This window comes from Leopardus geoffroyi, chromosome B1 (genome assembly GCF_018350155.1).
Source record: "Leopardus geoffroyi isolate Oge1 chromosome B1, O.geoffroyi_Oge1_pat1.0, whole genome shotgun sequence".
NCBI classification, from domain to species: Eukaryota; Metazoa; Chordata; class Mammalia; order Carnivora; family Felidae; genus Leopardus; species Leopardus geoffroyi.
Window position 1 is genome coordinate 111,101,454 of NC_059327.1, and position 24,492 is coordinate 111,125,945.

At 38.1% G+C, this 24,492-nt stretch overlaps 2 protein-coding genes across 7 annotated transcripts in view; one reads left to right on the forward strand and one right to left on the reverse strand.

Annotated features, from left to right (window-relative positions):
• Nucleotides 1-978: 978 nt before the first annotated feature.
• Nucleotides 979-10,233, forward strand: TIFA (TRAF interacting protein with forkhead associated domain). 5 transcript variants are annotated; one of them, XM_045470156.1, is made up of 2 exons: nt 979-1,106; nt 9,009-10,233. In XM_045470156.1, the coding sequence occupies exon 2, from the start codon at nt 9,033-9,035 to the stop codon at nt 9,588-9,590; it is 558 nt and encodes a 185-aa protein (XP_045326112.1). In that variant the 5' UTR covers nt 979-1,106; nt 9,009-9,032; the 3' UTR covers nt 9,591-10,233. The 5 variants fall into 5 exon arrangements, with proteins under 5 accessions (XP_045326112.1, XP_045326145.1, XP_045326134.1 ...); XM_045470189.1 differs by lacking the exon at nt 979-1,106 and adding an exon at nt 1,775-1,852; XM_045470178.1 differs by lacking the exon at nt 979-1,106 and adding an exon at nt 1,889-1,991.
• Nucleotides 10,234-12,816: 2,583 nt separating this feature from the next.
• The window catches only part of AP1AR (adaptor related protein complex 1 associated regulatory protein), a 39,766-nt gene continuing 28,090 nt past the window's right edge, over nt 12,817-24,492 (reverse strand). The window contains exons 5-10 of one of the 2 annotated variants that reach the window (XM_045470214.1): nt 22,126-22,222; nt 20,833-20,931; nt 18,498-18,556; nt 17,768-17,841; nt 16,121-16,249; nt 12,817-14,727 (exon numbers count right to left, since the gene is read on the reverse strand). In XM_045470214.1, the coding sequence (XP_045326170.1) occupies nt 14,462-14,727; nt 16,121-16,249; nt 17,768-17,841; nt 18,498-18,556; nt 20,833-20,931; nt 22,126-22,222 (724 nt within the window). In that variant the 3' untranslated portion in view covers nt 12,817-14,461. The remainder of the gene's footprint in view (nt 14,728-16,120; nt 16,250-17,767; nt 17,842-18,497; nt 18,557-20,832; nt 20,932-22,125; nt 22,223-24,492) is intronic. The other variant, XM_045470225.1, reaches the window with a different exon arrangement.

A 24,492-nucleotide genomic window follows, 5' to 3' on the forward strand; every position in this document is an offset into this window, starting at 1 on the left:
GCTCAGGTACATCTGCTTAATTAGGGGGTAGGGAAAGTATCTAAAACCTATTTTTAATATTCTATTCATGGAAAAATAGATTGTGGGCATTTTATGTTATTTTCACATTAAATGATTCATCAGTGATAATTCAAACAGTAAATCCCTCTTTTTTAAATATCAATAACATACCTGTCTACTGTTTTCTTCCGTTATGCCTTGATAAACAATTCCAGCCGGACTTTTGGGGTATCCATTTCTCTGAAGGGTTTCTCTCTCTTTTTTTTTTTTTGTTTATGTATTCTTGAGAGAGAGACAGAGCATGAGCAGGGGAGGGGCAGTGAGGGAGGGAGACACAGAATCTGAAGCAGGCTCCGGGCTCCAAGCTGTCAGCACAGAGCCCAACGCGGGGCTTGAACCCACAAACTGTGCGATCATGACCTAAGCCGAAGTCAGGCACCCAACCAACTGAGCCACCCAGGCGCCCCCGAATGGTTCCTCTTAATCTCTTCCTCAACTGGTAGCCTAGGAATACTTAAAGGGAACAGAAAAACGAAATAATATTCAGCATCATAAATTTTAGCAGTTGTTGCATTTTCTTTACTAGTGTTATTAATAACATCTACTACACTAGTCCTTTGCAGCTTACACAGAATTTTCAAATCTTGCTTAACTTTAAAGAGTGAATATCAGAAACTCTGACAAAATATTTTACTGTGTATGTTTATTGGTATAGTCAGATTGCACATCTTACCGTCCACATGGTCTAATGTTCTTCACCTGAAAGAAGATACTCTGGCTATCTCCACTTCAGAGAAGAAATAATAAATGTTGATGATTAACCAACAAAATTGCAGCCTTACAGGAATCTGCCACATTTGTAGTTGTACTTTTCCTTCCCTGTGTTATGGTTCCTGATTATACGTAAGTAACTCGGAGACGTCAAAACTTAACCCCTCTCACAGAACTTTTATCAGATGGGGAAGCTCCAAGTATCAGCGTCATTTTATTGCCAGTGAAACTGACCTGCGAAGGAACAACTCTCCTGCAAGCCCAGGACAGAATCCAGAGGAGCGTCTTCCATCTGACACCTACCCGAGTTGGTGGGTAGATTCCCAAGCTCCGAAGTAAGTGGGCCAGTTTGACCTCCTCAGTCACTGCAAGCTTGGTCTTCCCTCCTTTCTTCTCAGTCTTTTACTCCTTATATAGAGTTTCACTCCTACCCCGCTCTAGACACCTGTTGTCTTCAGGTTCTCTCCACTTGTTTCCCTTCCAAACCTTTTTCCCTGACGCAGGAAAAAACTATTATCTTACTCATCCAAGGCTATAAAGGACTCGTGGGAGGTTAAGTGTTTTTCCTTGCATCATGTACCAGCTTTTAGTCGTGGAACCCCAGAGCCTGGATGTTGAGTGAGGGATCCCTTTTGGTGGATCCCCGGGTGGGAGAGGAAGCTCCTGGACTGGTCCCGTGTAAGGTCAGGGCATCACAGGTAGCCGCAGGTTGATTATGGGCTCTGTGGCAGGTTCAAATCCTGTCTCTGCTCTTGCTCAACGTGACACTTAACCACTGGCAGGGGCGCAGTTTATCCGTCTGTAAGGGGGTCCTAGTCTCCCGACTGTGAGGATTAAATGAGATAATACAAGCCGTTCACCTGTCTTGTTTAGTAAATTAGTGCAACTCTCCTCCTATCCCTACCCCGTCCGAGGCCAACTCTTGGAGAGAGTGGCCCTTTAATGGGGAAGTGATTCTTTTCCCTTTTCAAAATCTAGCTCACTTAGCCACATCCTCTTTGGAGGGGCCAACGCGTTTCGGGAGGTGCGGTCCGCACCAGTGGACGGAGCCTCAAGCCGGTCCTGGGAACTCCGAAAAGGGGTGAGGGGGCTGGCCTTCTGGTCTGGATGTAGCGTCAGCAGCCGCAGTCGTCCGGCGGAGACAGGAGGAGGCGGGCGCGGGCGGGGCCAAGGCTGGGAACCGGCTCCTGCTGTCGAGACTCCGTAAAGGCTTCTGGGAGGTGGGTAGCGGGCGCACTTCGCGGGGAGCTGGAGCAGAGGAGGCGCGCGCGGGAGGATCCGGGGCCGTCCGCGTGTGCGCCCCTCCTCCCCCCGGCTCGGCCCCCCCCCCTCCCTCCCCGAGCAGCTGCGGCGCGGCGGGCTGGCGCCCTCTCCCAGTGTGGTTACGGGCAGTGGGCGGTGGGCGGTGACCGTCCCCCAACTCGAACCTCCGCGGGGTGGCCTCCGTTAGTCTTCGGCGGAGCCGGGAAAGCGAAGCCGCTCTGGGACGGTTTCCGACCTTCGGGCCCCAAGGTACTTGGCGGGCTGTAGCCTGGGGGTGAGGTGGGGACTGTGTCTGGTCTGTTTATCGCCCCAAGAGGGAGGCTTTGTCAAGGAGTCTTTCGGGGTGCCCTGTCGAAAGTCACACCCGCTGCTCCCAGCTCAGCGTACGGGCACGCTCAATTAATTATATACGGCATGGTCCCAGCTTTATGACACAGGGATGTTTGTAAATGCGAGGAGGAATACTGAAAAGGAAATACTGGAGATGGGATTTTTTTTTTTTTTAAATACACTTTTCTGTGCTTTGCAAGGTCCCCTTCCCCCCCATCAGAAAACAAAAAAGAATTTATCAAGTGTAGCTCATAGAGAAATTATGCGTGAACCCCTCCCCTCTCGTTGGCGGAGACCTTTCTGCAGGGTCCCGGGCTCCCCGGGGCTCTGAGTTCTCTGCTGAGGGTTCTTCGGGACCTGCCTTACTTGCTTCAGTGGTTCATTAGGAAAACAGAGTAATCGGCTGTTTTCTGGGACTTTCCCTAGCTTTCAGGTTGAAAGGAGGAATTTCCCCAATCCTCCGGAAGCCAGAACCGACGCTGTAACTCGTAGCGGCTGTCCACAGCCACCAAATTTGGAGGTGGAGTCTGCAAATTTGATTGGGTACAGATTAGTGAGGCTGAGTGGGAGAAAGAAGACAAGGTCTCTGAAAAGAAAGTGTTTTTCCTTAAGGTTTTTCTCTTGCTCTTTTTGCTATTCACGACTTCTTTTGCAAAACCTATTACTTTAGTAGAAATTGATTCTGCTCAACACTGTTGTTCACAGATGTCATCAAAGCCACACTGCGGGGGTGATGACCCGTGAGGGAGGTTTGGCGGCAGGATTACTGTGCCTTTTGCTGTGTTTCAAGTTTCTCTTCCCTCCTTATTAATAAGCTCAGTGTTGGGTGTTGGTCAGGGAGAAAGCCTTTGATCAAAGGCTACTTGCAACAGGCAGAAACATACTTTGTCTTGAGATTATTAATAATCCTATTGAGCTGAGGAGGGATGAAAGTAAAAATTTTAGAAGGATACCTTCCTTAACACATTGCCCAGAACAAACTCCATTGTTCCAGTAAATCTTACTCTAAAAAACAAACTCTTAAAGCATGAGAATCCTCTTGGCATGCATGACCACCCAGGGGCACCAAGCTTTCTGTTAAACTGTTTGGACACCTGGCTCCTCCTTTAAGCAAAAATATCTGTGTATCTTTTTGTTCTTAACAGTTGAGGTCCAAACAGCCTTTTGCAAGGTTGAGGGTCATATGTCTCTTTACTGGCTTTGCCCAGCTTTTGGAGGGGTAGTTGGTGTGGTGTGGTGGGGTGTGTGTGTGTGTGTGAAAGAGAGAGAGAGAGAGAGAGAGAGAGAGAGAGAGAGAGAGAGAGAGAGAGAGAGAGAAGGGTAGAGGGGGTGGGAGTGTGAGCAGGGATGGAGAGCATGTTTTTTGCACATAACACCTCTCCACATATCTGCCCTATTTCCTCTGAGAGGAGCAGAAGCCAACCTCAGTGTAACCTTTCTCTTGCCAGCTCTGAGTCCCCGTAAGTGTGTACTTCCTGGTGCCTAGGAAAGGAGAGGTTTACTTTTCTTCTGACAATGGAGCACCCATGCCTTCTGTATTATGCTTTCTGTGATAAAGTTCTTGATGGCAGGGCTCACTTTCATTTCTATTTATTTATTTATTGTAGTTCATTTGTGAATACAGATATTACTGTGTTTCAGACATCATCACAGTGTTTTACAAACTTTTTTTTTTTTTAAGTAAGTTCTACACCCAACTTGGGGCTTGAACTCATGATCCTGAGATCAGGAATCAATACTCTACCAACTGAACTAGCCAGGCAAACTCTTTTTTTTTTTTTTTTTTTTTTTTTTTTTTACAACTTTTTGATGTCAGATATCACAATTTACCACTGAATACTTAGGTAATCTCCACCTCCATTTAATTCCACAAAAATTTGATGGTTTGTAAATTTGTAAAGAAAATATTTGTTAAATGTTTGGTTAGATATTAAGTGCACATGGTATACAATTTCAAAGGCATAGAGTGTGCAATGAAGTCTTTTTTCCATCCCCAACCCATTTCCCTCTCCAAAGGTAACCACTGTTATACTATATAAGCTCATTGTTCTTCTGTCTTTGCTAATTTATCTCAAGCAGATTTCAATGGCTAGCAGTGTAACTGGCATGTGAAGGGCATAAACTGTAAGTAGTAACCCTATTAACTGTCAGGGTTTGTAGTCAGTCACTTCTTACCTTCATTAGATAGGGAATGCATGTCAGCCCAGGTGATGTTAGAATTCAAGAACAAATGACTTAAAGAAGGCTTGATTTCGTGCTCATATTCTGTGTCCTTTTTGGCTCTATCTTTGGCCTTTGCCTCTGGAATGGAGGCTGAGCTGCTTTTGGGGACTGCTGATGTGGCAGAGGCAAAGAAGACTGGTGGAACCCCACAGTGCCTTTTAAAGCTTCTGCTTGGAAGTAAGCTTCTATGTTACTTCCATTCGTGTTTCATTACATGGCTGTCAGTGGAGTGGGAAGTCTCATCTTTCTAAAGGAGCAGAACCAGTAGGGATTGGCCTGATAGGGAGGAGCAACAAGTATTTGACATTAGACAGTCTATCTCAGTGTTTGTTGAAGGGTCACAATTGTGATCCCTGAGAATTGATCTACACCAAGACGCTTGTAGCCACTGATTTGATAAACCAGAACGCCAATATTTTTTCCCTTGCAGTGAATAATAGATCTACCCTGAGTACTAGGAATAAGAGCTTGTATGAGGCAAACTTTTCTTGGTGGCAAATTTGCTCAAAAGAATGAATTCTAAGTTCACAGGTTATATAAAGAACACAAAACAGGGGCACCTGGGTGGCTCAGTCAGTTGAGCATCTGACTCTTGATTTCAGCTCAGGTCATGATCTCAGGGTCATGGGATCAAGCCCTGCATCAGGCTCCACACTGAGAGTGGAGCCTGCCTAAGATTTTCGCTCTCTCTGCCCCTCTCTCCAACTTGTTCATGCATACTCTCTAAAATAAACACACACACACACACACACACACACACACACACACCCCAAAATTTGGGTGTAATTTGGGTGTTACCAAAAGATTATATCAATGGTTTTGAATCCAGTTCTCCTTTTGGAACTGTTATTGTCCAAAGTCCGAGAATGAACTAGAATGAGGGCAATGTATCCTAGACAAGACTGAGATCATGGACAGATTCTTGCTTTTCCTTTTATCTTTTTTGCTTGTTAACAGCTAATTGTTTTCTTGTCAACAACTAATTGCATCATCTAATGATTTGTTATAATTATTCTTTTTAATGCTGTCTGCTTCTTGAATAATGAGAATTTATTATCATAATTAAAGTATCTTCAAATCACAGTGTAGGATCTGTTAACCAATTCTGCCCATTGTTGGCTAATTGTCGCTTCATTGGTTTCATAGTAATTTTTACCATCTTTGACCCATGATTTTGAGGGTTCAGGTCACTTTTTCTGCTTATAGCTAGGCATCTCTTGTCTGCTTGGCTAATACAATATGATGTGATAATGTCCAAAAACAATCTATTACAAAAAGTAAATTTAAAATTAAAGAGGGGTGCCTGGGTGGCTCAGTTGGTTAGGTGACTGACTTTGGCTCAGGTCATGATCTCGCAGTTTGTGAGTTCGAGCCCCACGTCAGGCTCTATGCTGACAGCTCGGAGCCTGGAGCCTGCTTTGGATTCTTTGTCTCCCCCTCTCTCTGCCCCTCCCCTGTTTATGCTCTGTGTCTCTCTGTCTTTCAATAATAAATAAATGTTAAAAAAAATAAAAAAAATAATAAAATAAAGATATATTTCCAAATCAATAAAAAAGAAATTTTGCTTAGCTATATCATTTGTTGAAAAATGGAATAAATTGAGAGTTTTGATTTGTAGCATCATAACTTTGCAAAATAGGAGGAAAGATTGTATTTTAAAAGTAAATAGCAGCAACAGCAAGCATAGAAAGAAAAGGAAAGCATTTTTTAAAAATCAGCATAATTCTGATACCAACATTTAATATAGATGGCAAACAAAACTACAGACCAACTTCACTCAAGCTTATTGATTCCCAAACCCTAAACAGTTTTTAAGGAATGCAGGGAGTGCTCAGGATCATTCTCTCGGTATTTTTTTTTTTTTTTTTTTTTAATTTTGAGAGAGAGAGAGAGAGAACGCGCGTGAGCGGGCGCTGGGGAGGGGCAGAGAGAGAGGGAGACACAGAATCCAAAGCAGGCTCCAGGCTCTAAGCTGTCAGCACAGAGCCCGACACAGGGCTTGAACTCACAGACCACGAGATCATGACCTGAGCTGAATTCGGATGCTTAACCAACTGAGCCACCCAGGCACCCCTCTATTGGTATAATTTATCACCACATTAGTTTAAAGGAATTCTGTGTAGCTGTTCAAATGTAAGATATATTTACATGTGTGGATATAGAAACAAATCACCCATTTGTATTATTAATTTAAGAATGCAAGGTTTAGAACTAGATACAGTATGTTCCTATTTGTGTAAGAAAATGTTTTCTCTTATGTGTAGAAACATAGGTGTTTGTGTCTGAGCATACACATAGTTAAGCTGCTTGTGTAAAGAAAATTTCTGTAAGGATAAGAGCAACTTTTACAGTGCTTGGCTCTAGAAAAGGAAACAAAGGACTAAGGTGGAGGGAAGATACTCTTTTTAAAATATTCTTTTTTACTGTGTCAATTTTTAATCATGTGCATGCAATCCTTTTAAAATAAATTAGCTTTAAAATGGCAGTTCTGTGTGAGAATAATCTCTCAAAGATTTTGGCAATTAGTTCTCCTATTCTGTTATACTACTTTATTGTACTGATTATTAAAGGTACATATAAGGCAAATGTAGGTGGAGGGCACAGTGGGGCCAAGAGCTCTCGAGGGACACTCTTAACTCTTAATGGCAGTTATATTGTGGTTAATGTCAGTTTGTCCAGTCATTAGGAACCATTGATAGAAATAAATAATTCCAGGAGGAGTACAGACTATGATATTTAGAACTAACTTGTGGAGATTTTTTTTAAAGTATGTAATGTCTAATTTTAAATTATAAAATAAAATAAACTTTTAAAGGATTCACTGTTTTTTTAATGTTTATTTATTTTTGAGAGAGAGAGAGAGAGAGAGAGAGAGAAAGCATGAGCGGGGGAGGGGCAGAGAGAGAGGGAGACACAGAATCTGAAGCCGACTCCAGGCTCTGAGCTATCAGCACAGAGCCTGACACGAGGCTTGAACTCACAAATTGTGACATCGTGACCTGAGCCAAAGTCAGAGGCTTAACTCACTGAGCCACCCAGGTGCCCCTGAGTATAGTTGACTTACATTACATTAGTTTCAGGTGTACAACATGGTGATTCAGCTTCTCTGTACTTAATGCTTACCACATAGCTACCATCTGTCACAATACAATACTATTACAGTATCATTGACTATATTCTCTATGCTGTGCCTTTTATCCCTGTGACTTACTCATTTTGTAACTGGAAGCCTATATCTCCCTCTCCCCTTCATTCATTTTGCCCATCCCCCTACTTTCTTTCCTCTGGAAACCATCAGTTTGTTCTCTGTATTTGCAGGTCTTATTCTACTTTTTGTTTGTTCATTCATTGGTTTTTAGATTCACATATGAGTGTAATCATATGGCATTTGTCTTTCTCAGTCTGACTTATTTAATTTAGTATAATACCTTTTGGGTTCATTCTAGTTGTCACAGATGGCATGATCTCATCCATTTTTATGGCTGCATAATATTCTTCTTTGTGTGTGTGTGTGTGTGTGTGTGTGTGTGTGTGTGTGTATACCACATCTTCTTTACCCATTCATCTATTGATAGATACTTAGATTGCTTCCATATCTTTGCTAAGCATTTATTATATTTAACCCTTTTCCTACTAGAAATCTAAGTGACGATGTTAAGGGATAAATGTTGGAATTATTTGTTCATAACTTTTAAATTTCTTTAATCAGGTTTTACAATTCATAATACATCTAATTATAATTTTGTTAATAAACTGTAGGTTTTCTTTATGTGTATATTCTCCGAAGGCATTTAAAGCAAAGGGATTATTTATTCCCGATTTTAATGTACAGCTGTCATATTTTCTCTGAGCCCGTCATTCTATTTAAATGAGAAAGGAACTGAAGTTTCTTTTTGCTCCTGCCAAATCACTTTATTATCAGCAGGCATTCCTTGTTATTGTCTAGACTGTATGTATGGTCTTGTTGTCAAACTAGAAATGAAAAATAGAGATAGAAAAAGTAATACACCAGATCTCATGGGGCTTGGTGAAAATTTTCACATTTGTGCTAGATAATTGAAAGTATTCTATGTATTCATCTTTTTTTTTTTTTTTGGTTTATTTATTTATTTTGAGAGAGAGAGAGAGAGATAGTGCACAGAAGGGGCAGAGAGAGAGGAAGAGAGAGAGAGAATCCCAAGCAGTTTCTGAACCATCAGTGTGGAGCCTGATGTGGGCTTGAACTCACGTGCCTTGAGATAGAGACCTGAGCCAAAGTCAGACGCTTAACTGACTAAGCCACCCAGGTGCCCCTGTATTGTCTTCTTAATTTAAAGTCTAAATAAATGACCTATCAGAAGATTTTCATCAAAATATTAGAATTAAAGATATCAATGCCTGAAGTATAGGAGTGAACTAACATGCTGTTTTGATTGTTGCAGGCAGGTCAGATTCTGAGACACATCATGTCTAATTTTGAAGATGCTGACACGGAAGAGACAATAACTTGTCTCCAGATAACTGTTTACCATCCTGTCCAGCTGCAAAGTGGAATATTCCAATCCATAAGGTTTTATAACCGAGAAAAACTTCCCTCCAGTGAAGTGGTGAAATTTGGCCGCAATTCCAATATCTGTCATTATACCTTTCAGGACAAACAAGTTTCCCGAGTTCAGTTTTCTCTGCAGCTGTTTAAAAAGTTTGATAGTTCAGTTCTCTCTTTTGAAATAAAAAATATGAGTAAGAAGACCACTCTGCTTGTGGACAACAAGGAGCTGTGCTACTTAAATAAAATAGACCTGCCTGACAAGTGCATGGTCAGATTTGGTGACTATCAACTCCTGATAGAGAAGGAAGATGGAGAGTCATTAGAATTTTTTGAGACTCAATTTATTTTGTCTCCCACATCACTCTTGCAAGAAAACAACTGGCCACTACAGAAGCCCATACCTGAGGATGGCTGTTACTCATCCTTTTCTACCCAAGACACTTTTCCTACAGAAATGGATGAAAATGAATTGTGAACACAGAGGGCTAAGAGGAGAATCGTGAAGGATGAAGAAATCTGTAGACATTTTATAGATATTTCACAGTTTATTAGTATATTACTGTTATCTGTTATCAAATTTGGGATCTCTTATCATTTTGAAGTCTGTAAATTGTATTAGTCATTGATTTAGTCGTCTGTTGCATTCCTAGATGTATGAAGAATTCTTAAGTGTATTTAAGTGTACCTCTGTGAGCATTAATGTACAAAAAGCATCCTTGGTGATGAAGGAATAGTGTTCTCAAAATAGTTATATTATTTTCTTTTTATGCTTGATTGTAGCCCTATGTTTTGCAAGGAACCACCTCTTTGGTCATATTATTTCACAAGCGGCTCTTTGTTTTCAATGTCAAGGCCATGGTTGAGTTGCTCCTGGTGGTGTAGCCTGTTGGTACTTGCAGTGCTAGAGTACTGCAACACAGCATGATGTGTTTTGGAGCAGTGTCTATGCGTCATTGTGGTTTTATTATAGGAAGCCTTATTTGAGCAATAATACCTTTTCTATGATTTCCTTTTTGTAGAATTGTGGTGTTTATTTCCAAAAGTAGTTCTCTGTATCTATATTCAGTATCTAAAACCAATATTTTAGACATTTTAATAAACCATTGCTATGTTTAGAATTTTTTTGTTTTCTTATCAAATATTACATTGATTTTTATGCACTACACACTTAAAAAAATTTTTTTTTAATTTTTTTTTTAACGTTTATTTATTTTTGAGACAGAGAGAGACAGAGCATGAACGGGGGAGGGGCAGAGAGAGAGGGAGACACAGAATCAGAAGCAGGCTCCAGGCTCTGAGCCATCAGCCCAGAGCCCGACACATGGCTCGAACTCACAGACCGCGAGATCGTGACCCGGGCTGAAGTCGGACGCTTAAGTGACTGAGCCACCCAGGCGCCCCCCCAAAAATTTTTTTTAACATTTATTCATTATTGAGAGAGAGAGACTGAGCATGAGCCGGGGAGGGGCAGAGACAGAGGGAGACACAGAATCTGAAGCAGGCTCCAGGCTCTGAGCTGTCAGCACAGAGCCCGAAGTGGGGCTCGAACTCACAAACCGTGAGTTAAGCACGGTTAAGCATCTGATCTTAATTTCAAGGTCAAGATTATCACGGTCACGAGGTTGAGCCCCGTGTTGGGCTCTGCACTGAGTGTGGAGCCTGTTTAAGATTCTCTCACCCTTTGCCCCTCCTCCATTCTCTCTTTTTCTCTCTCTCTCCAAAAAACAAGGTCTAAGTTTAATTCTAAACATTTTTTTGAAATGTTTGAAATTTTTTTGAAATTCTTTCTGAAGACAGAACTGTTCTTAGACTGCTTGCTGTAAGGGAGGAGTGCTGTAGGCCTCAGGCAAAGGAGGCTGTGGCTGGGGATTAAGTCACCACCATCTGCCCCTCAGTGCCTATTGGCTCCAATTCTCGTCTTCCTCACTTCACATGGTGGCACACGGCCACTAGTAGTTCCTGTGACACCACATTCTTTGGTTTCCTGTATTCTTGTGTTTGCTTCTGATGGCTGTTTTTCTATCCCTGTTCTCTAAATATCAATAGTTGGGCTTCTCTGCCTATATGCTTCCCCAGGGTGATCTTACCTAGTGTAATGACTTCAAATATCATTTACCTACTAATGACTCCTAAACTTGTACCTTGACCTCTTCTTCTCTGAGCTGCAGACATATATCCCATCACCTTCTTGAGACCTTCATTCAGATTTCTCATAAACATCTCAAATTTAATTTTGCAAACAGAACTCTTAATTTCCTTCACCTTCCTAAATCTGTTCCTTTCACTGCATTCATTAAGTTAGAAACCAACACAGATAGCAAAAGGGAGATCAGCATGGAGTCAGTGTCCCACATCCCTGGTCCCTATGGATGGCCGTAGGACACTGGACCCCAGAGGCTAAATGACACATAAATGGAGGGTAGCTCTGTTGTTGAAAAAGCTGTCTCTAATGAACTCCAGCCAAACAGTTTTATTAGCCTACATCTGTAGTGAATGGGGGTGAGGTAGAAATCCCATGCTTCACTAGAACCAAGGAGTTGGGTGAGAAATTGCCTCATCGCGGCCTTCTGCAAGACAGGGAAGCAGATGATAAATGGCTTTGTCACAGCTCCTCTAAGACTGCCTATCTTGCCATGTTCCAGGAAGGATCATAGGGCTTTGTCAAGACAGGCTGGACTGGGGTTGAGTGTTGCTAGGTAGATATGCAGTGAGTAAGGTCACCAGGTCACCGTGCTGGATATCCTACAGTTATCTTGGATTCCACTCCTTTTTGGCCCCCATATCTAACCCATTAGAAAATCTTGTTAATTCTTCCTCTAAAGTTTATCAGCTCTGCATTGGTATCATCATTATCAACCCAAGTCACACCATGTCCCATTGCAAGTATCACGCGTACACTCTTGCCCTCTTATAACCCATTCTCTACACGGCAGCTAGAGGAATTTTTCAAAAATGCAACTCTGATCACTCTACACTCTAGTTTACAAAAAGTCAGTGGCTTTATACATCAAATAAAATGAATTCTTAACCATAGTCTATAAGGCCTTACATGATCTGGCCCTAAATACCCCTCAGATATCATCTCCTATTACTCTACCTCACAATGCTTCAGTCCCAGTGGTCTTTTCATTCTCAGAACATACCATTCTCCTTCACCTCAGGAACTTTATATTTGCTGTTCCTTTTGCTTATAACCTGTGTCACCAGGCTTTTTACATGGGCTGGTTCCTGCTCAGCAATTAGGTCTCAGCTCAAATGTCCTCTCCTCAGAGAAGGCTCGCTTGACCTACCAAAAGTAATCTGCTCGTCTCCAGCTATCCTGCATCCTCTCGTCTTGTATGTTTCCTAATTGTGATCTGTGGTTTTCTGGTTTAGATGTTTACTTGTTACTGTCTTGTCTCTTTCATCAGAACATAGGCAAAAGAGCTTGGACATTTTATGTCTTTTTACCACGATATCCCTAATACCGTATCAGACACAGATTCTCTAATATCTGCTGAATAAATAAATGCTATTTCTAGTGTTTTTTATAAATATATAAAAGAAGATAATTTATATCCTCTTCTTAGCAGTTAAAACAAACATTTTAAAATTTAGTTCCACCCTGCTTTCCTAATTCACTCCTTTTTGTCTTCACAGCAGATTTAGTAAAATAATTATGCCCTAGGAGTCAGAATTATTGCATTTTTATAGAGTAAAACTAGTAATAATCAAATAATTTATTATTTTTAAATGTAAAAATGTGTTTATTCACAATCCTTGAGAAGTTACCATTCCTTCAAAAAATTTTTTATGAACAAAATGCCAAGAAAAATTACAATAGTAGCTTATGCCAAACCAAAAATATACATCTGATGTATACAAACTTTAAAAAGCGTAACACAGGCAATGTGAATATAGATTACTTTTAAAATATTTCCAGTGACAAAGCTACAACTTAAATTATGTTCAGACAATCATAAATAACAGCATTACCTAATATATTTACATATTTAAAGTATCATTTATTTCTATGAGATTAAAAAAGATGAAACTATAGATGTCATTGCCTAGCAGTTCAAATATTGAAAGGGCCACATGATTTTGTTTTAAGTACAGCAAGAACTTTAAGTTACTATTTATATCTGGACCTTCCTATATTTTTGAGAACATGCACTGTCATTGCTGCAAGGAAAAAAAAAAAAAACACACCAAGGAAAAATCAGAAAACAGTCTGCTTACTAAAATCATACTCAATCCTCAGCAAAATTAAGACAAGCAATTAGGGAGTGCTTATATCCTTGGCCTTTCAAGTTGATACATAAACTTTGGGGAAAAGAAGAGCTCAATGCATAAAACAAAATGCATTTTTATATGCTGATATGCTTAGTTCCATCCCATTAAAGCACCTTGTATTACAAAGCAAAGGAAAGCTTAATAAAATCAATGGATCCTTTCACACCAGAAAGGATTTTACTTTGAAATACCCGTATTGCCTTTTTAGGTTTTCCTTTCTTAATAAATCATGCACAGAGAATATGTCCTGTGTAAAATCTTTCTAAGACCATTCATTGGAAATATAGAATTTTTAAAAAATGACACTTAGAAATTTAATATATCAATTAACTTAAAGTCAATATTCATTTATACTGGCAGCATGTAAAAGGAAGAGAAAAACCTAAATATATATTTTTTCTTCAATATTATTTTTGATTACCAGCTTCAAGTGTCCAAACTCTGAGAGTTTATTGTAACATATTATCCTTTGTTCAGACTGAATCAACATTATTATACTAGGATATGCAGTAAGTGTAGAAAGAAACGGATACTTCAGCATTTCCTTAGGGTCATCTACTCAATTGTGCTTACTATTAGATAATAAAATTTAAGTTAAGTCATAGGAGTAAATAATGCCGGAAATGGGAACACTATTATATATCTGATCTGGCAGTCCCTCCTCATGCTCCCTTCACATCTGCTGAGAATTAACACAAAATGCCCTAATATTTTCACAGAGACCTACTGAAATAGGTTTGAGAAGCATTCAAAGTAAAATTAATGAAACTATTTTCAAAAGTGAAAATCTACAAATAGTAAACAGGAATGCTATAAAGATGAGTTAAAATAAATCTAATAACATGACAGAACCATTAAATTGTTTTTGAAAAGCAGAAGGCAGATGATGAAATTGCACTTAATTCTGAAGCAACTCAGATATAGCCTATCATTTCTATTCCTTTCTAATAAGCATTTACAACATGGTTTCTTATCTCCCTCTTACAAAACGGCTCAGCACAACCATCTATACATTCTAGTTGGTTTTTAAAATTTGGTCACAACTGATAAACCGGGTCACACGATTTTACCCTATCGTTTCTGTTGATCTGCATCAGATTGCTTTATGCCAGAATCAGACAGTTCTAATACAGGATTTACAAATCCAGAATACTCAGAATTGCCATTGCCGTCCATTTCGGCACTAACAAAATCATTCTCCCACTCCAGCCCGTTGGAATCCTCAGAGGCTGAGGTAGGGTTACTTCCAGTCTTCTTGCTGCTGTACTTAAGTGCTGCTCGGAGAATGTCTTCCTCTGTTTTGGAACGCTCTCTCATCGGAAGCATGCGATTCATTCCTATTATTTGGAGAGTTGTTACAAATCTCAGTGAAAACTTAAGAAGCTGTGTCAAAAGACTTACCAGTTAGTAATACAGTTTTTATTTAACAATCAGACTTGGTTTGTTAATTAACTTCAAGAGTCAGTCCTATGGAGGCCTTGTTAAGGAAAGGTTTCTAGTTGGCTCTCTCTCCTACCTGGTCTAGTTTAGTAACTAACTGTGTTAATGACTAGAATAATAACCTCAAAAGTCATATTATCTACAAATCTGATTAGCATACAGTGTGGATGACAGACTCTGGAATTGAAAGACCTCACAGGCTGTAAATCAAACTTAAAAAGATGCTACAATAAAAATAAATTTAAAGTCTGCTGCTTGGGACCCAGATACAAAATAACAGAAGTACAGGACTGTGGAAAGTGTTTAGCTGAGAAGACGACTTAATTAAGTAAGTTAAAGCAATCTTTGGTAAAGTTATTCAAGTCCCTTGTATCTTTGTTTGTTTCTTGATAAAAGAAATGGCTTCACTAGAGGACTAAGGTCCATTGCATCTCAAAACTCTATAAAGTACTTAATGCTTACTATTCTTCTAAAGTCCTACATTCTATAATTGGTTCTTCCTTTTTGTGGATTACCTAGTTCCTAAAATGAAAATGAAAATGAAAACTTGAGCCTTATTCAGTGAAATAGCCTTTAAAAACCTCCCATGTTTTAGCTACAATTTTGAGTACTTACTATGTGCTATACTCTGTAGTGGGCATTTTATATACATTTTATTTCATCCTCACAACATTCATATGTTCATTTGTTCAAATATTTATGGACTGCTCATTGTGTGCCTCATTTCATTTCATTTCATTTCATTTCATTTCATTTATTTATTTATTTTGTGCCATGCATTTTAGACACTGTGTATACAATGGTGAATAGTCATCCTTTAAAGTAGGTTTATTATTCCCTTTTTATGATGAACAAACTGAAGCTCTAAAGAGATTAAGAAATCTCCTGAAAGTACTAGAGCTAGGAAAACATACCAGCTAAAATTCAAACTCATGTCCATGTTACTTACAGCTTTTGAACTACACAAAAAAACCCCTACCATTTATAATGAACGAAAAGATAATAAAATTTTGGCTTTACGTAGACCACAAGGGGGCAGTAATTCTTCTTATTAAGTACTATAGGTTCATTAACATTTATTTTCTAAAGCGCAAGAAACACTAAGAATTAAGTAACTTTCTAAACCATTTATCAACAGATGATAATCACTAATATAGTAAGAGACTGAGAAATTTTTATACTGATTTTTCATGGTCTTGCACTCATTTCAGTTTAAAGTAAAATACCAAGTAGATTTCTATAAATTAACACAGATTAAAATTTTCAGGTATAATTGTGAATATAAAATACCTTCTTCATCTTCCCACTCTAGATCTAGGGAAGTGCTGTCATCATTTCCACTGGTTGATTTAGTTTTGGTCATTAAATCACAACTGCTTTCTGTATTTGGTGTCAAAACTGTGGCATCTGATGAGAGTCCTAGAATACACGTTAAATATAATGTGGTCATTTATATTCTTTTATCACAACCATTTATTTTGTAATATTACCTTTCTCCAAGTATTATTACTTTTAACATCATAAGAAACAATTATTGAAATCATCACATTGGTTAAGTTTCTATTGGGAACAATATAAGGCTTTTCCCCTTTCTTTCTTTTTATTTTTTTACCATGTAGAGTGATAAACATGCAAATTTAAATGAATTATATAGGGGCGCCTGGGTGGCTCAGTCGGTTAAGCGGCCGACTTCAGCTCAGGTCATGATCTCGCAGTCCGTGAGTTCGAGCCCTGCGTCGGGCTCTGTGCTGACAGCTCAGAGCCTGGAGCCTGTTTCAGATTCTGTGTCTCCCTCTCTCTGACCCTCCCCCATTCATGCTCTGTCTCTCTCTGTCTCAAAAATAAATAAACATAGGGGCGCCTGGGTGGCTTGGTCGGTTAAGCATCCGACTTTGGCTCAGGTCATGATCTCACGGGCCGTGAGTTCGAGCCCCGCGTCGGGCTCTGTGCTGACAGCTCAGAGCCTGGAGCCTGCTTCAGATTCTGTGTCTCCCTCTCTCTCTGCCCCTCCCCTGTTCATGCTCTGTCTCTGTCTCAAAAATAAATAAACGTTTAAAAAAAAATAAAAAATAAATAAATAAACGTTAAAATAAATAAATAAATGAATTATATAAACTTTTCCAATACAATAAACTCTAGGTAATATTTTTAATAGCCAATTTATAAAGAGGGACAAAAAATAAATTAACAAATAAAAATGAAAATCAGTCCATGTTTTCAAGAGGAACTGCTTTTGGGGTTCCAACTTTTGAAACTTAGAGAAAAACATTTTAATCTTAATCTTCTTAATGTTTAAAACATTTAGTCTTTAATTAATTTGTAATAACTAAAATGAGTATACTTTTGTAACTACTTCTTCCCATCTTCCCTTCTTCTGGGAGATGGAGAGGTAGGACCAGAGTAGAAATAGAAAAACATGTGCTTGACTCTCCATCCAGATCTACAGTAATACCCTGAGATTTTTCTTTGCTCCAATTCCCTTTTGAAAAGGAAAGATACAAATGTATAATACAGAACTAGTTAATTGATATATCTGGGAAATACAATTTTATTTTTATTTTTTATTTATTTATTTATTTTTAAAAATTTTTTTTAAATTTTTTTTTTTTTTTTCAACGTTTATTTTTGGGACAGAGAGAGACAGAGCATGAACGGGGGAGGGGCAGAGAGAGAGAGGGAGACACAGAATCGGAAACAGGCTCCAGGCTCTGAGCCATCAGCCCAGAGCCTGACGCGGGGCTCGAAGTCACGGACCGCGAGATCGTGACCTGGCTGAAGTCGGACGCTCAACCGACTGCGCCACCCAGGCGCCCCTGGGAAATACAATTTTAAAGGGCAGGAAGTTCTTCTATAGAATGAGAGTCAGGATCTCCATTTATCTGTTTGTTGTGGCATTAAGTAAAATGAAAATGTATGCATATATTTTAAAAGACTTACTACTACTTCGAAAAACTTCATACTGTGACTTTACATTTCTTAAACAAGATTCAAAGTCATCTTCTGGTCCTGAACTGTAATAAAAGTAAAAGAATTTTTTAATATATTCATAGTAGATGCAACAAAATGCATGCTTATGCTAATGATGGCATTTTAGTTTGAAGGTCTATCCCACACAAATTTATAATTACTATACAATTAGAATTACCTAATGAAAATAGGTCCTAATTTTCTTAATGCTAGCAATAAATTGAAAATAATAAGATTTTGGTTAATCTTGAAGTCAAAGTTTAGTCATAAGCCCATTTTTATAATTTATAATAATGAAGCACGAACAAGGTTCTTTGAATGAGTGGAAAATACAACTTTGGAATGTGTGTTCTAAAAAACAATCATACATAAACTTTGTTATAAGAAAAAGAGGGGTGCTAAGGAAAACACAAACTAGCAAGGCATAAGCAATTTATCCAAAGGCATTTGGTCTGTTACTGCATTATTTTCTATATGGAAGATATGACCACTCTTAAAAACACAATGAAGTTAATTTAAATAAATGAGCACTTTCCAACGTAAAGAAAACAAATGTTCTCAGTCTTTTTACAAAGTAGTGTCTCTATTTTTTAGGGAACACATAAACATAGTATGTATACAAACATCCAGAGCTGAACCGTGTTCTCTTTGGAAATAACATTTTCTACTACAAAGGGAAGTATTATGTTTCACTGTTTACCTTTGATATTCTCCATTGTTCGAAGGATGGTATCGCTGCACAACTCTCTGCCTTTCTTGCTTTGGAAACATAATGCAATACAAAATCACTCTGTTGTAAAGTTACATTTAAAAAAAAATCTTTCATGTAACACCAAAAGGTAATTTTTTCCTAGTTCCTAAAAAAAAAAACAAACTTAAAAAGTTATTCCATTGAAGTTTTTTTTTTTTTTAAATGTATCACTGTTCATTTCTATATCCTCTTATTTATGGATAGAATCTCTATCCTTGTATAATCCTTGAGGGCTCAGAATATTTACAGTGTTATTAAAAATAACTTTTAAAACAGGTATATATTGGTGTACTCAACATTCTTATTATACCCAAGAACTTATAATAACTGGAAGGATGAGGGGTAAGAAAAAAATAGTTAAAACAGTGGATGAAGTTCTATTTTGGCTGAAATAAATAGCAATAAAACAAAAGATCTAGAAGACCTGGCTGAGCTGACCCAGAAATAATAAAAACAAAGGATTTAGAAAACCTGTCAAGAGTTAGGGCTTTGATAAACTTAAAAAAAAAAAAAAAAAAAAGTCGTGCTTGGGCGGCTCAGTTAACCATCTGACTCCTGATTTTGGCTCAGGTCATGATGTCAGGGTTTGTGACATCGAGCTCTGCATTGGACTTTGCACTGACAGTGCGGAGCCTGCTTGGGATTTTCTCTCTCTCTCTCTCTCTCTCTCTCTCTCTCAAAAATAGATAAACTTTGGAGGAAAAAAAGAGTTAGGGTTCTGACGCTTATTAGCTGTGTATCCCTGGCATGTTCTCTACTTTCTGTTTATCTGTAAATTACAGATGGCTATAATACTGCCCTAACACACTCATAATGCTATTGTGAAAATCGAGTGGATTTGCATATATCTGTGTATGTTTGTGTGCCAGTGTATGTTGTACAGACTATTATGTGTTTCTGGAAAACTGAGAGAACCCAAATAGATGCTGCATATGGAATGCTTTTGTCTTTAAAAGGTGAGCAGTAGAGATTTTATTATAGTAAGAAGAGTCATCTAAAGTATAGCCAGAAAAATATTTTTATTTCCTAGTAGGTGAGTTAATTTTTAACCTTTTTCACAAGTTAGAATATATTGAAAAATAAGAACAAAGTCAAAAAAACCCCATTCTCCCACATAATCTAATTAATCTGCTGAAAAAATTTCATAAAAATGGGAGGGGAGCGGGAAGAGAAAGAGAGACAAAGAAAGAGAGAAAGGGCACTGGTCACATATAAATTCATGGCAATATGACACATGATTTTTCAGTTTCTCTGTTACAATAATTCTTATGTGACATGATCTTTGTACTACTTCAGTTAATATTACAGCACAGAGTTCACACAGGCAAAATATGGAGGAAGATGCTAAGTAGGATAACTGACCAAGCACTGCTGTGCTTTCAACTGTGGCTCTACCATTTATTAACCGCAGGATCTCAAGCAAGTTACTTAACATCTCTGTCCCCTGGTTTCCTCATCTATAAAATGAGGACTGAAAATGCTACCTATCTCCTAGGATTGTTGTCAGTATTAAACAAGGTAAAACATGTAAACTAATTAAAACACTTCCTGACACTTAGCCAGGGCTCCATAAATGCCTGTTATTAATAGTGGTCTGGCAATTACAGTAATGCCATATTAGCATACAGCATGGTGAGATATAATAAATCTGTTGCCTTCTCTGATAATATGCCAAAGATTTCTCAAGACTCAAACTCCCAGTCTCCTAAAGACACAAGAGTAAAGATGAGAAATATACAATATCTGAAGATGAGGCAAACTGCCTAGCTTACCAGATTCAAAGAAGTAGAAGAAATTCTAGCAGTTCAATGAATTGGTCTAAAAAATACTCACAAAAGTAAACTAAAAAGTGCTGTAGAAATTATTTGATGCTATTCCTAGTTGTTAAAGACGAACTAATTTGCCTTTAAAATTCCTAAGAATGGGGGCGCCTGGGTGGCTCAGTCAGTTAAGCATCCAACTGTTGATTTCAGCTCAGGTCAAGATCTCACGGTTTGTGGGATGAAGCCCTGCATGGGGCTTCTGTGCTGACAGTGCAGAGCCTGCTTGGGATTCTGTCTCTCTCTCTCTCTCTCTGCCCCTCCCCTGCTTGTGCGCTCTCTCTCTCAAAATAAGTAAACTAGAAAATGAAAAATGAAAATTCTTTAGAATATATGCATAAATACATTTGCTGTTAAACAAGAAGCCCTTGATTCTGGGGGGTGGAAGAAGTCTCAACTGAGATTTGTCAGAGAAAATCAGGAGATGAGCAGCCCTGACATATGTTGGGGTCTTTTCCCCTCACCTCCAAGAGCTTTCGCTGCTTTGCTGCCCTGGCTGCTTCACGCTGTGCAGCGTATAAAGCTTCTTCTTCTAGTCTTAACTTCTCTTCTTGTAAGGCTAACTGTACATGAACAAAACAATAAGGATTAACAAAAACCAGAACCTGTCTGACTGCTCTAAAAATAAAATGTTTGTTTGTAAAATTAAAAATAAATTATTAAAAAAATAAATGACCTCTATAAAGCATAACAGAATTGAAATTTTTGTGATTTCTCATTTCAATTTCTCCTCTTACAAAATAATTCAAATGATATCAAAGATATTATAGAACTCTTTAGAAGCTGAATTATGAAGTAGTAGCATTTAATTTGCAGAAATACAAAATTGTTTCTTTAGAATATATAGTGATCTTCATGCTCAACAATTGTTCCAATGCCTATCACTCTGACTAGTTTAATGGTTTTGGCTCTCCTGAGTCCAAGGTCTTTAAACTAAGGCCAATCATACCACCATCTATCAAAGTGAAGTAAGCTTTCACAAAGTTCATGTCTCATTGATGCACATGTGTCCTGAATTTTATTACCACCAAGCTATTCAGCAATTAGTTTCACATTTAAATTCTTGCTATTCCTAATAGCATCCAAACTGCTTTAGTGATAATTCATTGCATGTCAAACCAAATTTAAAAATCAAATTTCAACGATTTTTTCTTTAGCCTAATATTAACATCTATTTGCATAGCTTAAATTAATGCTGTTGAAATCAGTAATTGGTACTAAACAAACTGTTCTTAAATGTATAACAGAATATGACTAATTCCACTTACTGATTAGCAAAACTATAATTATAGGCCATTTCCATCAACACATTAAAATAAATATAACATTTAGGATTATAGTTTATGGTTCACTTACTAAGAATAAATAAATCCAAGACAAACAAAAAGACTTAAAAAATACTTATTGTGAAACAGAGTAGTTTTTAAAAGTTGGTTTTAAACACAAAAATACATGTATCTTGCCAGAGTCTCTACTTGTGAATTAAGATGTTATTTTTTAGAAGAATGTATTATCTTCATTTTTGGCAGCATATGATTTCTGATCAATTAAATCAAAATAAAAGAAACTATAATAGACTGGAACATTATTCTTTTACTTTTTGTTCTTCTCTTACTTTTAAATAATTTTCATCTGTATAATATCTAAATATAGGTTCAGTGACTGTTCATATGCCCTATATTAATGACAACTTTCTCCATACTATAAACTGAAGCTTTATGAGAACACATACTCAAGCAACATAAAAGACTATTTACCTCTTTTTGAATTTTCATATCAAGATCTTTCTGTTTTTCAGCAATAGAATCATAATGCCTCTCTCTTAGGTTAACAATTTCTTCCTCAGTAAGAGGTCTACAGAGAAAAATGAGGGAGAAAAAGAAAGAAAAGAAAAAATACTTCTGACGAGTTCAAGTCCAAATAAAAAACTCACAAACCAGAGAAATACTAAAATTTTACTGTCCAAAACGTATTAAAGCAATTTGATGCTATAATTTCAATTGTTAAGAGTAAAAAGGCATACATTCTAACACTTGCTATAATTTGGTATATATGTTGAATAGGATGATATATTCTCAGATTATTTTTTAGCACTACAACCACTTTTAAGATATGTGGACTCCATTTACCTTCACTTTGGCTCTGCTTCAGCCATCTGACCATATCCCAAAATAGTCACCATAAAGCATAAAGCTATGCTTTGATAGCCCTCTTACCATTCATTCTAGGACTGTTAACTCTCATACCCAATACCCTCCCGATTTATCCTGGCCAATCAGTCAGTCTGGTCACCATAGGCCCTTGATCCTTCCCTTTTCTCCTCGTCAACCTATGCTGATTACCTGGCCATACTTCACATACAACCAATGTGGACACCATGGCAAATTTGAAGTACTTTCTTACCAACATACACACCTTCTTGCATTCCTATCATAATACCATATTCACTCAGCTTACTTTCTGACCTTGGATCACTTCTATGATTAGCCCTTTCTCCTGAGAGCTGCTAAAGAAAATCTACCACCTATCTGGTTCTCAGTCCCTAGCAATAACCCTTTTCTTAGACATGATCAACTACCTCTCACATCTTAAGCTATACTTCAAATCTTCAAGTGCTCCTTAAGTTCCGCATTTAAACTCTTTTCTCTCAGAAGTTAACTTCATCCCACTCTGAGATATGAGGATATCAACCAGCAATTCCTTCAACTTCTTGCCACCTCACCTCTTACTTAAGTCTATCCTCTCTATTCTTCCCTCAATCCTCTGAAGAGCTGGCATTCCTTAACTTGTTCAAGGTCATCTGCTATACTTCTACTCTTGATTCATTCGACATGGATGCCACCCTCCCTCCCCCACTCCAGGGCATTCCCTGGGACATTGCCTATTAATTAGCACCTCTCTTTCAGCTTCACCCTACTTTTTATCTGTCTTTACCTTTCTTCCATGTGAAGGGAAGGAAGAAAAAAAAAGAAGAAGGAAAAATCTTCATTTTACCTATATTGATTTCTAGTTACTGTTCCCTCTCCTTCCCATTTCAGCCAAAATTCATGAAACTAAATGTACACTGATAGCACATCTAGCACTTAATTTGTATCAGGTTCTCTTCAATGTGCTTTATGTATATTAATTAATTTCAATCCTCACATCAACATTAGCAGGTAGAGACAGAGATGATACACACGAGGGAAATGAGATAAAGACAGATTATGTCCACCATGTTCTTTTAATTGTTTTTGCCCACTGAGTCTTGGTTGTCTTCAGAATCCTCTTCTAGTGTTTGCCTATTCAGTTCTCAGACCGTTGCTCTCTCTCCACACACTCCAACCAACCCACTTCCTCCTGGTCCCAATCTCGGGTTGGTGATCTTGATAATGATCACGGTTTTAACCATCAGTATAAGGTAATGTCTCCTACTTCTGTTCCTCTAGCCCTAACTTCTGCCTGGGGCTTTTTTTTTTTTAAGTTTTCTTTTTGAGGTCTCACATAAAATACAAATTTCAAGTGTTATTTCACTTAAGAGTTTTGACAACTGTATACACTCATATAACTTCAACACAAAGGAAGATACAAACATATCCATCCCTCCACAAAATTCTCTTGTAACTCTTTCCTGTCAACCCCCTTTGTTCGTGCAATTTCTTCTGTCTGGAATGCTCTCCTCCTCTGGATAGTCATCACTAGCCAACACTCCCAGGATTGACCTAAGTGTCATCTTAAAGAAGTCTACCACAACACACCTCTTCTCACACATTTTAGGCAAAGGGTCTCTCCTGCATTTTCCCTGCGTGTTTTATAACTGCTAATTAATCTCTTTCCCCATCTTATGTTGAAATTAGTCATCTACACAAACTACCTCTTAGACCAGGATATTCTTTCTTCTAATGGAGAGAATCATGTTTGATTTTTTAATCCCAGTGCCTGGTATAGTGCCACATGATAGTTGCCTAATGTTTGCTAAACTAAAAAAGATAAAGAACATTCATTCAAAATATGAAACAGTATATGAAAATATTCTCTTGATATTAAGAACTCTTGAGTTAAAGATAGATGGTTCTTTTTCAAGTAGCTCAGGAAGAATCTAAAGAGGCTTTTTAAACAAATTGAAGTATCAACGTTCTAGTTAA